The sequence below is a fragment of the Mesoplodon bidens genome (assembly GCF_964165515.1).
Source record: "Mesoplodon bidens genome assembly, chromosome: 18".
NCBI lineage: Eukaryota > Metazoa > Chordata > Mammalia > Artiodactyla > Ziphiidae > Mesoplodon > Mesoplodon bidens.
Window position 1 is genome coordinate 43138942 of NC_138175.1, and position 14368 is coordinate 43153309.

The 14368-nt window shown below is 45.9% G+C and overlaps 3 protein-coding genes across 7 annotated transcripts in view; 1 reads left to right on the plus strand and 2 right to left on the minus strand.

The window, feature by feature from the left end:
• Positions 1-2153, minus strand: part of CEP89 (centrosomal protein 89) — a 76161-nt gene extending 74008 nt beyond the window's left edge. For all 4 annotated transcript variants that reach the window (XM_081215524.1, XM_081215521.1, XM_081215522.1 and 1 more), the window contains exon 1: positions 2041-2153. In XM_081215524.1, the coding sequence (XP_081071650.1) occupies positions 2041-2079 (39 nt within the window). In that variant the 5' untranslated portion in view covers positions 2080-2153. The remainder of the gene's footprint in view (positions 1-2040) is intronic.
• A 272-nt stretch (positions 2154-2425) lies between these two features.
• On the plus strand, positions 2426-6367 carry FAAP24 (FA core complex associated protein 24). 2 transcript variants are annotated; one of them, XM_081216705.1, is made up of 5 exons: positions 2426-2576; positions 2765-2883; positions 3005-3144; positions 3316-3468; positions 4251-6367. In XM_081216705.1, the coding sequence occupies exons 2-5, from the start codon at positions 2778-2780 to the stop codon at positions 4497-4499; spliced, it is 648 nt and encodes a 215-aa protein (XP_081072831.1). In that variant the 5' UTR covers positions 2426-2576; positions 2765-2777; the 3' UTR covers positions 4500-6367. The 2 variants fall into 2 exon arrangements, with proteins under 2 accessions (XP_081072831.1, XP_081072832.1); XM_081216706.1 differs by having other exon boundaries at positions 2466-2572; positions 4251-6348.
• Positions 5438-14368, minus strand: part of RHPN2 (rhophilin Rho GTPase binding protein 2) — a 59278-nt gene continuing 50347 nt past the window's right edge. Inside the window, exons 12-15 of the mRNA XM_081216704.1 lie at positions 13780-13856; positions 13281-13427; positions 12607-12762; positions 5438-6786 (exon numbers count right to left, since the gene is read on the minus strand). Of these exons, the coding sequence (XP_081072830.1) occupies positions 6520-6786; positions 12607-12762; positions 13281-13427; positions 13780-13856 (647 nt within the window). The 3' untranslated portion in view covers positions 5438-6519. The remainder of the gene's footprint in view (positions 6787-12606; positions 12763-13280; positions 13428-13779; positions 13857-14368) is intronic.

The following is a 14368-nucleotide window of genomic DNA, read 5'->3' on the forward strand; positions in this document are numbered from 1 at the left end:
TGTTTCCATTTAAGAGTTTTGAGACCAGACTAAGGAGATCTTGTGACCTAGTGAGAAGCACCCACTGAAAGTGGCCCCGGGGAAGACTAATCAGGCTGGGGTTGGCACAAGGTACAGGGGTGGAAAGGAAGGTGCAACCAAGGGGAAGAGCCAGGGGTCTGGGCATCCTTCAGGAGTGAGGGACGAGCAGACCTTCCAAATGCCTTCTGCAGCCCTCCCACTCACCCCACCCCCGAGTCCCACGTGCATGGCCAACCCCAAGAGCAGGTATTCCAGAGCAGCCACTGCTGTATCCCACCATTCTCCAGGATATACACTTGTCTGCCGCCTCCCCCATCCCCCACTGCCTGGCAGATGCTCAAGGACAAGAAAGGCTTTTCTTCACCTTTGAATCCCCAGGGGCTGGCATCCAGAAGGTCCTTCAAAAAGGCCTCGTGAGTTTTGTTTGTTTGTTTGTTTATTTATCTGATGGAGTGAATCTCCCATAGTATGCTGAACATTTCTCCCCTGTACCACAATAATCATTTCCTAACTATGGTTCTCCTGCCTCTAGTCTCTAATAAAACACAGGATGATCCTATCTCAACCCAGCATGAGAACTCTCGGGTTGACAGAGAAATGTCCTCTCCTGGCACAGAAGGCTGCTAAGGCTGCTATCAGTTGGTTCCTATCAATGGCCCCAGATTCTTTTCTGGCGGGCCCTCCTCATCCCTACACATGCTGTAGCACTCAGAATTGCCTTCCTGTTCCCACAAAGCAAATGACTCTCTGTCAGACTTTTGTACGTGCTGTTTTCTCCACCTGGAATTCTATTTCCTTGTTCCTCCCAAGGCCCAGGTCAACTCTCTGGGCTGACTTTGCTGCCCCTTCCCTGGTATATGCCTCTTCAGCACTTTTTCCCTCACCGTTTTGTGCTGAATGACTTATAGGTTTGTCTACCCTTTAGCCTTTGGGGCCACAGGCTGTCAATCAATGGTGGGTCTCTGGCACACACACAGTAGGAACTCAGTAATGCAAAAAAAACCTCAGTAAAGATGCTGAGTTAGCAAAATTGCAATGGAAAAATATGCTTCAACTATGCCTTCCTTGCTTCTCAACATCCACCTGTCTAAAATGACTTCAGCAGGTCATAGGGCTGAGAACAGGAAGCCAAGTCAGACATGCTTTCTGATCCCAATCTGAAACGGAGTTCAGGAGTACCCTTATCAAAATGCTTTCTCTGTATTTAAAGTATTAAGTTTATGGAGAACTGGATGTAAGTAGGTCTGGGGTTTCACCAGGCGAGTATGGAAAAGGAGGACAGGAGCAACGCCACTGGGGTGGGGGGCAGTGGTTACAAAGAAGTATCCTAGGAGGAGGGGTCAGAGAATGAGCCTGGAAGTGTGCGCCCGCAGTGACAGTGGTCATGGTAAGGTCTGGAGGGAAGCATTCCAGGCAGAAGAAAGAGCAAAGACAAAGGCCTGAATAAACCTAAGGGTGGGAAGAGCTGGAGCGTCTGTGTGTGTGACTTGTGGGCAGTGGGCGCGATCAGAATTGCATTTTAAAAGAATCGCTTTGGCTGCTTTGTGGAGAACGGACCTAGGGGAAGGGCAGGAACGGAGACCGAGAAATAGGGAGGAGCTGCTGCAGCAGTGCAGGTAGATGATGGAGACCGGGGTGGGAGCGGGGACGGCTGCCAGATGCATTTGGTGGGTGGAATCTATGGAACTTGCTGGTGGGGTGTACATGGTGCGTGGCGGAGGAAGAATCGAGAATGACTTCCCACAGAGGAATATTCAGTAGTGGAGCAAGTTTGTGCCGGCAGGAGTGAACTCCCCGACACCGGAGCGAAAGTTACAGGTGAGACAGGGCGAGTCCTAATGACTGAGGCCGACACTGGGATAGAGGATCCGTGATCCAAACACGAAAATTCAGGGATTCTCGAAAGAAAAACCAATTCCTCTTGGGCCGCTACCTCGCCTCCATCCCAAATCCCAACCCCTTCCCACTTAACTCCCGGCCCCACGGGCCAGAGCGCAGGCCGGGCGCAGATATACTTACAAACTGCCTCTTGCCGCCTCTCCGGAACCCCGGGAGCATCCTTGCTGCGGGGGTTGGCCAGACCGGCACTGGACTGACAAGCAGAACTCAGAGCCGAGTACCACTCCCTAAAGTGGGCCGCCTCCAGCTGGCCTAGCGCCAGACGCCTTTTGTACGCAACGGACTTCGCAACAACCACGTCTGCCATTGGCTCTGCTTTTCCAAAGACCAATCAGAGCGAAGGTTACTTCACACCCGTCGCTCATGGCAACCAGCGGGTCCCTCTCAAATCCTGTCCAGGCCTGAATGGACAGTGTGCGCTGTCCATTCTCTTATTGGCCAGTCACGTGTCGATCTCTGAGGCCATAGCCTATCCGGCGCCAGGGGAGGCAGAGGGCCGGCAGGATGAAGGACTTGGAGAGTGCGCAGGAGAGAACCCGGAAGTGGAGCGCCGCAGGTAATGTCGCGGAAGACCCAGAACTGGTTCCTGGCCGGCTCGGCCCCCGCCCTGGACTGGATGGAGGAGCCACGACGCGGGAGTATCAGGGGCCAGGCAGGTGACGCAAATGAGGGACGCGGCTTCTAGGACAGGAATCTCCTGGTTCTTAGACTTTGGCTAATAATCAAGCCTCTTAAAAAACACTCTGCAGACGGGCCCCTGCCAAAGAGGCCGGGGCTGGGAGTGGAATGCGGGGCCGTGTGCCGGAGAGCCTGCTCAAGTGCCGTCTTGTATTCCCCTCATTAGATCCAGGCCGCCGATGGAAGGGAACACCCCTGATGGCACAGGCCCCATGCACGTGCCGTTTGGGCACATTGTGGCCAATGAGAAATGGCGCGGGTCACAGCTGGCACAGGGAATGCAAGGTCGGTGGGCTCCCTCTACCAAAGCCCTCTCTCACCTCAGCCCACTTTTTAAAAACGTTACACCTATTGCCGTCTTTTCATCCAAAGCTCACGGAACTTATTTTCTTTTCTGTATTTTAAGGAAAAATTAAACTCGTTTTTGAGGATGGCCTGACACCGGTAGATTTTTACTTGTCTAGCAGATCCTGCATTCTTTATGTCACCGAAGCTGATTTGGTGGCAGGAAATGGCTACAGAAGGAGACTTGTTCGGGTTAGAAACGTAAGTACTGAATTAAAGAAACAATTGAAAATTGACTTCTATCCCCCCTGACTATCCCTTGGAATAATTTATATAAAACCATTGGCCATTCCAAGCACCCTTGGATAGCTTCTTAATCTTGAATGGAACTTTGTTACAAAATAATTTCCTGTCTTTCTTTTTTCATTAAAGTCCAGTAAACTTCAAGGGATTGTAGTAGTTGAAAAAACGCAGATGAGTGAACAGTACTTTCCAGCCGTACAGAAATTTACTGTGCTGGATCTTGGGATGGTGTTGCTTCCAGTGGCCAGCCAGACGGAAGCGTCCTGTCTCATTATCCAGTTGGTAAGTACTGATTCCTACTCCTCCACAACAGCCCTGTGTTAGGACTCTTGACTGACCTTCCTGGACCTGTTACTCTGACAGCTGCCCTTATTATAGGTACAATCCATCAGATCAATCTCTATCAGTGACTGGTTTGGTTTCTATCTAATAAACCAGTGACTGGTTTGTTTCTATTCTATTCCTCAAAACCTTTTTGAGGAATTTAAGTTCAGAAGCTGCCTCTGCAGCTAGCTGAGCTTGCCCCCCATCCTAGGCAAGCATGTAACAGAGCAAACAAGTTGGAGACCTGATTTTAGCCTCCCGGGCTCTGATGACTCCATCATGCACTATTCTGCACTTAGGCTGGTGACACTGTCAACAGCTTCTTCGCCTCATCCACACGTATCTTTTTCTTTTTTTTTCGGCCGGGCCACGCGGCATGTGGGATCTTTGTTCCCTGACCAGGGATCGAACCTGCACCCCCTACATTGGAAGGGCAGAGTCTTAACCACTGGACTGCCAGGAAAGTCCTGCCATGTATCTTTTGTTAAGCATCAGCACTTCTGTCTGCAAGTTCATGTGTTGTTTTTTTTTAACCTAGTGGTTTTCCATATAGTTCATATTTTAATAATTTTACTGATGCCTGAAAAATTATATTCATGGTATATATGAGAATATTTGCAGTGGTGAATCAAACTGAACCAAATGGAGAAACTAAAACTAAATTTCCACAAAACAAAATTTTAAGAAACCTCCAGTCTTCTAGAGGGCACTCATGTGCTTTTCCTTTCATCTCGGTTCAGGTTGAAGAGCAAACCAGAGAGCCCAGTAAGAACCCTTTTCTCAGGAAGAAACGGGCTCTGATCTCTGAGCCAGCCCTCCTTCGAACTGTGCAACAGATCCCAGGAGTCGGGAAAGTTAAAGCTCCTCTCCTGCTTCAGAGGTTTCCAAGTATCCAGCAACTAAGTAATGCTTCCATCCAAGAACTGGAGCCGGTGGTTGGACAGTCAGTGGCCCAGCACATTCATGCGTTCTTCACCCGGTCCAGGTGATGGCTCTTCCCACGGCATCTCCTTTACACCATGAACCACAGGATCTTGTTTTCTTTCACATTAAGAAACAATATTTCCTCTCACAGAAACTAGGGAAGGATGAAGTGAGGCCTGAATGGCACCTGCCAGTTGTCCTGCCCTGCTTTCTGGGCTCAGGTATTTACTTCAGTTAGTGTGCCCCAGATGGCACTGCCCGCATCCTGCTAGCATGAAGAGGGCTGGTGGACACCTTCCTAAGGGAGTCGGTTTAAACAGGGACTCTCAAGATTCAGAGAAAAGCCAGCTTGGGCAGATTTTAATGTGCGACCTTGACCTGTATCTATCATGGAAGGTGGTGGATGTGACCGTCTAAAGGAAACAAACCTACAGTGAATGAAGCACTTGTTCCTTCTGGCAGAGCCACTGTTCTTCAGGTCTGGTTTTAATACACCTGTGCTTTGAGGGTGGCTGCCAGTGTAAACAAACAATTGTACTACCTTTTTTATTCCTTCCTTCCTTCCTTTCTACCTCCATCCCTCCCTTCCGGGTAGCGGCACAGTTTGTTTGTAATCACTGAGCATGACTTCTGAACACAGAAAGCCTGGAGTCCAGAGTTCCCATTTTAAAATAAAAAGCCAATGTGTGCGAGGGAGGGAAAGAATGTGTTTGTAAATGTATAGCCCAATAACGGGAAGAGACACGGGAAAATGGCAGGGGCAGCTGCATCCAGAGAGGAGAGCCTGGGGATCAAAATGTACAACTGTTCATTCAAAAAATAAATACAATTAAAGAGGCTATATGTTTTCAGGGATACTAAGATAACTGGAAAGCTAAGTCCTGTTTTGTGAAATGTTAGTAATTTTTAAAAATCAAATACAATAAAAACATTTTGTGCATTAGGGTAAAAATGATTTGAAAGAGGAGGGAATTAAAGTGAAATCAAAGTGGAAACCATTAACTCAGGCAAATGAATGCATTTATGTAAATATTTATACAAAAATAGCCCTAAGAGCAATGGATACACTTTCCCAAATATGGTTGCTTCCCTTTTGATATTACACACTAGAAAATATTTAAGTTTGTTAATTCTCAAAATTACATGTCAATGATATATTTTTAAAAACTATATAACTTGTACTATGCCAACAGTGAATCTTATTAGAGTCACAGTGTCATCCAACGTCTAGCAAGAGAAATCAGTTGGTAAGAATGTCATTTTAAAAAGTCAAATAGAGCTCTAAACTTGAATCATTTACATCCTGCCCTTATACAATGTTTTTAACCCTTCTTAAAGACTCTTAAAATATACAACTATGTACTTTCTACTTTAAACAAAATGAAAAATGTTTTGAGTATCAAACAGTATATTATCTACCTTGTAGACAGCATCTTCATCTAACACTGCCACTGTGTTAGCGACTTTTAAATGACATAAAATAGAAGAAAAGTTGTTCCTAAATGTTTTTATATCTAATAAGTCATGACAAATTTGGCACTAGACTTTATCTGGAAACAGCATTCATATTATTTAGAAATAATAGTAAAATCTTGTTGTTTTAGGTTAATGAACTCCCCTTAGGAAGGAGCTCTTTGGGACAGTTTTTAGTAACACTAATTTAAGTATATCATTATTGTTCCTTGCCCTGCCTTAATTTGGGGTCATCTGAATTCTGAGTTAAGGAATTATCTATCACCCAAGTCTGGAAACTTACAAATAGGACCAGTATAGGAAATCCTAATTTAACTCTGATAGTAAGTAACTAAGAGTCTTAATTATAGTCGTTAAAAACAGCCATATTCCCACATTATTCTATTTACAATACTTTATATAATAAATAACTTGCAGCAATATGGTGAGACTCCCCTAATAAGTTTGTTTTCCACAAATTTCTAGAGGGTTCTTGTTACTGTCATTCATAAAAACATATCAATTGTAGATTTATGCTGTGAGAAAATGGGATTTGAGAATATTTAGAAATTTTCCACTATGGCACAAATATGAAGGCCCAGTCAGCATGGGAATCGCTTTTGTTTCCTCACGTTAGTACAAAGAACTGTCGGAGGTGAGAAGGCTGAACGGAGAGGGGAGCTTCTTCTTGACCGGAGGCCCCGCAACCCTGACCCCAACCGATGGGAGGCACAAGGTGCTTGCCGACTTCTGTCTGTTCTTGTTGGTGCTCCAACTCAAAAAGGACGGTTTTTTCGAGATTTTCTTGGTTTTATCAGTTTTATCATCATCATCTATGGCTAAGCAGATCATGGAGTAAGTTTTCTGCATTCCCACAGAGTATGTGGCACATTTGCTATGCTGCACACAGAAAAGGAAAGAGAAAGGTGTTAGAAGTCAAGATGTCAGAGAAACGATTGCGAAGTTTGAGACTCCGATTCTGCACTCATAGCATCCTCTTTAAAATTATGTTGACATAATTCTGAAACTCAGTGACAAATGCTTATATAGAATTAGGTTCTTAACAACAAGGACAATTCTTAAGGAATATACTCAGTAGTAGTAATTCAGGCTAGAGACCACTACCTTTTAAGGTTATTACATTTGAAAAAGTAATACATACTCATGGTCAATGATATGAAAATGCATGAGGTGAACAGTAGGTGTCCCTCCTACCTGGTCTTTCAGGCTCTTCCCCTGAGGTAACCACTATCTGTTACACTTTTAGAGATAACATTCATATACAGGTATTGATATGTGTGTAAGTATACATCACCATTTGTCTTTCCTTAAGAATACACTACACACACTTGTCCGCACCCTGCTTTCTTCACTTAATGTATCCTGGATCTCAGCGCACACCAACAGATAGAGATCAACTTCATTCTCTTTAATGACAGTACAGGGTCCATGGTGATGAGGATATTACATTTTTCCAATTTTTTAAACGTGAAATAAACATAACATCAAATTTACCATTTTAACCATTAAGTTATGTTCATTTCACCAGTTTAAAGACATGCCCTCCCATGTGCCTGGACCCTCTCACTCCCTCTCTCCTCCAGGTATCCCCTCCTTTCTGCTCTCCTGTCTCCTAAACCTTTCCCATCTGCACACAAGCTAACTGTGCCATCAACACACACACCTTTGAAAAACTTTCCTTTACCCCTACATCCCCCTCCCAGCTACCACCGCAATATCTCTGCTCCCTTTCACAAGTCTTCCCTTTCTCTCATTCACTTGTTTCCTGTCCTCATCCAGCATGCTCCCCACTACCCAGTCCCCAAATCTTCCTGGGGCACCTCTGACACACTCAGGGCCTTATGGAGCACAGCTGGAAACCACTGCGCTCGTCTAAATCTTAGATTATACAGATGAGGACCATGAAGCCTGCTGAAGGTCAAACAGCTTATTAACAGCAGGCAGGGCCTGATTCCAGGTCTTTGATTCCAAGCCTAGGGTTCTTTCCACGACATCAGTGGTAGTCAGAATGTGCTCCATGGAGAGGTACTAGGGATCCCCACCGTAATCCAGAGAGAGTGGGGTAGCAGGCAACCAATTCAGCCAGAGCACTGGGCTTTACTGTTCCCATGATTTACTTTTGTTTGAAGAAGAGGCTCAGCAGTTAAAAACAGTGCTCACAGCAAAGGAAACCATAAACAAGAAAAAAAAAAACCCTCAAGAATGGGAGAAAATACTTGCCAACAAAGCAACTGACAAGGGATTAATCTCCAAAAAATAGCTCATGCAGCTCAATATCAAAAAAACAACCCAGGGCTTCCCTGGTGGCGCAGTGGTTGAGAGCCCACCTGCCGATGCGGGGGACATGGGTTTGTGCCCTGGTCCGGGAAGATCCCACATGCCGCGGAGCAGCTGGGCCCATGAGCCATGGCCGCTGAGCCTGCGCGTCCGGAGCCTGTGCTCCGCAACGGGAGAGGCCACAACAGTGTGAGGCCTGCGTACCAATCAAAATATGGGTGGAAGACCTAAATAGAAATTTCTCCAAAGAAGACATACAGCTGACCAACAAACACATGAAAAGATGCTCAACATCACTAATTATTAGAGAAATGCAAATCAAAACTACAATGAGATATCATCTCACACTGGTCAGAATGGCCATCATCAAGAAATCTAGAAACAATAAATGCTGGAGAGGGTGTGGAGAGAAGGGAACACTCTTGCACTGCTGGTGGGAATGTGAATTGGTACAGCCACTATGGAGAACAGTATGGAGGTTCCTTAAAAAACTACAGATAGAACTACCATATGACCCAGCAATCCCACTACTGGGCATATACCCTGAGAAAACCATAATTCAAAAAGAGTCATGTACCACAATGTTCACTGCAGCTCTATTTACAATAGCCAGGACATTGAAACACCCTAAATGTCCATCAACAAAGGAACAGATAAAGCAGATGTGGTACATACATACAATGGAACATTACTCAGCTATAAAAAGGAACGAAATTGTGCCATTTGCAGAGATGTGGATGGACCTAGAGACTGTCATACAAAGTGAAGTAAGTCAGAAAAACAAATACTGTATGACATCGCTTATATATGGAATCTAGAAAAAGGATACAGATGAACTTACCTGCAATGCAGAAATAGAGACACAGACGTAGAGAACAAACGTATGGACACCAAGGGGGGAAGAGGGGGGTGGGATGAATTGGAAGATTGGGATTGTATATACAATAGTATATACACTATTAGTATATACACTACTATATATACTACATAGTATATACACTACTATGTATAAAATAGATAACTAATGAGAACCTACTGTACAGCACAAGGAACTCTACTCGATGCTTTGTGGGGATCAAAATGGAAAGGAAATCCCAAAAAGAGGTAATATATGTATACGTATAGCTGATTCACTTTTCTGTACAGCAGAAACTAACACAACATTGTAAAGCAACTATACTCCAATTAAAAACAGAAAAAAAAATTAACAAAAAAACCCAGTGCTCAATTATCTAAAGTCCATGCTGGGTGAAAAGAATAGCCATGTCATGGTTATTACTCTCCTAACACCTATTATGAATTGAAATGTATCCCAGCTACGTATGGTTTTCTCCATTTTCCCAAGGCTCAGAGCAAGTCTCTGACGCCCAAGGTCATGGAACTGGTGAAAGCTAGGATTCAAATGCAGGCAGTCTGAATACAGAACCCTTGCTTTCACCCCTACATCAGATTCTTTATTGGCCTGGTTCAATCAGAAGTGTGACAGGAGGGCTTCCCTGGTGGCGCAGTGGTTGAGAGTCTGCCTGCCGATGCAGGGGACACGGGTTTGTGCCCCGGTCTGGGAAGATCCCACATGCCGCGGAGCAGCTAGGCCCGTGAGCCATGGCCGCTGAGCCTGCGCATCCGGAGCCTGTGCTCCGCAACAGGAGAGGCCACAACAGTGAGAGGCCCGCATACCACACACACACACACAAATAAATAAAATAGAAGTGTGACAGGACTAACAGATAAGCCTTTCAGTCTCTTCAGGGGCAGGGCTGCGTTCTAAAGCTGCAGGTTCTCCAGCTGTGCCTAATAGACTCCAGCCCTCAGTCCAGAGCCCAGCACTTTGCTATTTATCCTCTTCTTGGACAAACTTCTTTTGTTTCTGGTTGAGACCTTGATCACTAGGGTAGCAATGCTATGGATTCCACCCCTAAAAGTGCCATTTTTCATGATCCCTTCTCCCAAGATGCTCTGAGTCCCTTGACTACTTTATCTTCTTTTTTCTAACTGAGTTATAATTCACATACCATAAAATTCACCATTTTAATACAATCCAGTGGTTTTTAGTAGTCACAGAGTTGTGCAACCACTAATATTAGTGAATTTCAGAACATTCCCACCCCCCTCCAAAAGAAACCCTGGGGAATTCCCTGGCGGTCTGGTGGTTAGAACTCTGTGCTTCCACTGCAGGGGGCGTGGGTTCGATACCTGGTCGGGGAACTAAGAGCCTGCAAGCTGTGCGGTGCAGCCAAAAAAGAAGAAGAAGAAAAAAAAAGAAACCCTGTCCCATCAGCAGTTACACTCCCCATTCCCTGACGCCCCAGCCCCTGGCAACCAACCACTAACCTACATTCTGTTTCTATGGGTTTGCCTATTCTGGACATTCCTTACCAATGGAATCACACAATCATTCACTCTCCAACCCTCTCTAAGTCTGAGTTCTGTTGCCATTTCCCCATGAAAAGTGTCCTTTTGTCCTGCTGCCAAATATAACAGACATGGCTCTGCTTCCCTCATTCTCCACCTCTTAACTGTGCTCAACACAAACCACCACTGTTTCCGGGCAGGATTTTCTTCTCTTGGTTTCAGAAGCCCCTCTTTATCCCACCTGTCTGCACTCCCCTTCGCACCTACTTCTAACTGACCTCCAGATGCTTGTGGTGTCTCTCAGGGTTGAGTCCTCCACCCTCAACCCCTCGAGGGTAATTTCGTTTAGCATCTTACAGCTTTAAATATCATCTCTATGCTGATGATCCTCAAATATTTAGTTCTAGGCTGACATTTGCCTTGAACTGAGATCTGAACATCCAGCTGCCTACTTTACCTTTACATCCGATGCCTAATGGCACGCGAACCACACACACTTGTTTTTCTCTCTCCTCGGCCTCCCTCACCCTTGCCCCGTCTCCCGTCATTAAGAAAAATGATGCAGTAGTTCAAGCCAAAACCTGTGCAGTCCTCTCTCTTTCCCGCATCTTTTTTATACAAGTCATCTACAAATGCATCAGCTCTATATCCAAATTACGTCTCAGGTGCACCCACCTCTCGCCACCTCCACTGTCACCCCCTAGTGGGACGGTGCTAACGTCATTGGCCTGGGTGACTGCCACAGCCAGCTTGCTCTGCGGCCACCCGGCTGGCCTCCAGACAGCAAGACGGCCTTCTAAAATAAACATCAGCCACGTCACTCCCCGTCTCAAAAGGTTTCAAACTCCGTCCACTGCCGATGAAGCCCTGCCTCCCTCCCACCGCATTTCCCGCCACTCTCGCCCTTGTCAAGACGCTCCGGCCGAAAGGCCTTCTTTTAGTTCCTCTAGCAGGTGAAGCTCATTCCTGCCACAGGGTCTGGTCTCTGCACCTGTTGGTGCCCCTGCCCACGTGCTCTTCTTGTACCTCTTCACGTGGCTGGTTCCTCCTGTCACTCAAGCCTCAGGGCAAGCCCTGCTCAGGAGCCCCTCCCAGCTCCAGTCATTCTAGCACATTACACATTTTATTTCCTTTACAGCACTTACCCAAAATCACAACCACTTATTGCTTATTTAGTGCCAGCTTTGTGGGGGCAGGTACCTTATCTGTCTAATTCCAGCTGTAGCTCCAACACCTGAGAAGGGCCTGGCACACAGTTGATGCCCAATCAATATTTGTTGAATGAATAAACACATACTGTTCTAGAGGGAAGGGTCCAAGGTACATAATAGAATGCAGCAAGCACAGAAGAGTGCGTATGCCACAGTTCCTACGACTTGGGGAAACAAAGGGATGTAACTGTGCACATGGACTTGCACAGGCTCAGACGCTTCCCAAGATCTCCCAGGAAACAGCTAACACTGTCCCGGACAACGTGCGGAGAGCATCTTCCACACATCATCTCAAGCCCTGCTGTATCAATTCAGTATTTTTTTAAATCATGAGTATGTACTACTTTTGCAATTGAAAAGAATTTAACCAGAAAAACAAATCAATTGGTTCTTTTATCTATAGCAGGGGTCCCAACCCCTGGGCCGTGGATCGGTACCAGTCCACAGCCTGTTAGAAACCCGGCCGCACAGCAGGAGGTGAGTGGCAGGAGAGCGAGCGAAGCTCCATCTGCCACTCCCCATATCTCCCCATCGCTCCCCATCGCTCGCGTTACCGCCTGAGCCATCCCCCCCGCCCCACCCCGCATCCATGGAAGAAGTGTCTTCCGCAAAACCGGTCTCTGGTGCCAAAAAGGCTGGGGACCGCTGATCTATAGGATTAAAAAAAAAAAAGCTTTCCAGTGATCTCTCTGACCCAAGTTCAGCACATCCCAGTGACGACGGGCTTAGGAGTTCAGTCATTTGTGGCACGTGACAAATGCAGGCAGGAGGCAGGGGTCCGGATAAAGACCCCTGGGGCTGGACTCACACTGACTTCCCTCCACGTCGCTGTTTGCTGCCAGGGGGCATCAGCACTCACCATGGACGACGTGGCATCCAGGAGGCTCACGACCTTCATCTCAATGTCGTTCTGGCCAAAGCTCTTCAGCAGCTTCATAACCTCACTCACGGTCAGCCACTTACAATCCACGTCTTGAATGGAAACAATATAATCCCCTTCCTTGGCTCCTGCTACCTATGAAAGTATGATTTAAATAAAGGTCAGGGCTTCCCTGGTGGCACAGTGGTTGAGAGTCCGCCTGCTGATGCAGGGGACGCGGGTTCGTGCCCCAGTCCGGGAGGACCCACATGCCGTGGAGCAACTAAGCCCATGAGCCATGGCCGCTGAGCTTGTGCACCCGGAGCCTGTGCTCCGCAATGAGAGAGGCCACAAGAGTGAGAGGCCCGCGTACCGCAAAAAAAAAAAAAGGTCAATGTTCTGTTCATTCAGATCCCTAAAGCAGTTCCCAAGTTCATTAATAAAATAATTATCTGCACAAGTTTGCTTCAAGAAGGCAAAAATTAATCCTTTTCTCTTTGGGCAAGAAAGGTATGAGGGGCCTTCCCATAAAGCAAGGCATTTTACATAGAGGAACCCTAAATTGAATCACCCACATACATTTGTTTGGGCAGCTCTCTTTATATTTTACCAGTTTCACTGTCTGCAAAGATGCCAGTGAGTTTTGCTCCCAATTTAGAGGGGTCCACACTTACCGTAGCAGAGCAGTATGGATCCAGGAAGTGGACCTGAACTGGGGAGTTTCCTCTCAGGGTGAACCCCAAGTCTCCTTCTTCTGCAGTGAAGTGAATGCTTCGAGGAGGCGTCCATCTCTTATTAGCCGAAAACATAGATAAAGGGCCCTTCGGAATAGAGCATCATTAGCTGTAGGAGCTGAAGGCTGAATCAGGAACTTTTGAAAACCAAAGGAAATGATGCCTTATTGTCCCTACAGATTTCATTCGGCCCTGCTCCGAGACTAATGATACCATCTGAGATAATACATGCTACAAAGTCATACAAGAAGTTTAATTGCCATTTTCTCTAAAAGATCCAATATACTTAAGATAAAACTATCTTTTTAAAATTATCTTAATAATCTTATATAACATCTCTAATTAAAAATCAAAAACATCTAAAAGTAGCCTTTTACATACTTGCAACTTATAAAAAAGCTTTCCCCTCAAGTCATTATGAAATAAATGTTCAACATACCAGCTTCTGGAAGAAGTCCGTTACTGTCACCTTGGAGAACTGTGGCGGTATAATTTCAACCTCTCGCTCAGTTTTAGCTGGAAAAGAAGATTAAAAGTAAAAGCAAAAATGTTTCTGTAATGGAAAGTTATCCTTGAAAACTCAGGCCTAACTCCATTTGGGTATCTATTATGAGCTATATCCCACTCTGGGGCTGGGATAGAGTAGTGACAATAAGACAAATCCCCTGCCTTCGAGGAGCTTATTTGTATTCTAGGGGACATCCTCTGGTATTCACAAAATCCTACTGAGAAGTAACCTACGTTTCAGGTGTGGCTATTATGGAAATACCATGCTTTCAGCACAGTTTCGGGTGAGATGGGCTTCCTCTCTTCAGTATTCATGTGTGATGCGAGGATTTCACAGTGAGAAGTGGGTTTGCCAAATCTCCACTATCATATTCATGGCAGGCTCAAGCCAACCCTTCCCATGAGGCTAGTCAGTGTCTAACAAAGGATCCCAGTGCAGGCTAAGTATACATGAACAACAGTATAAAAAGAAAATATGGGGAAGAAGACTGGTACTGCCAAGGAGACTGACACACCCCTGT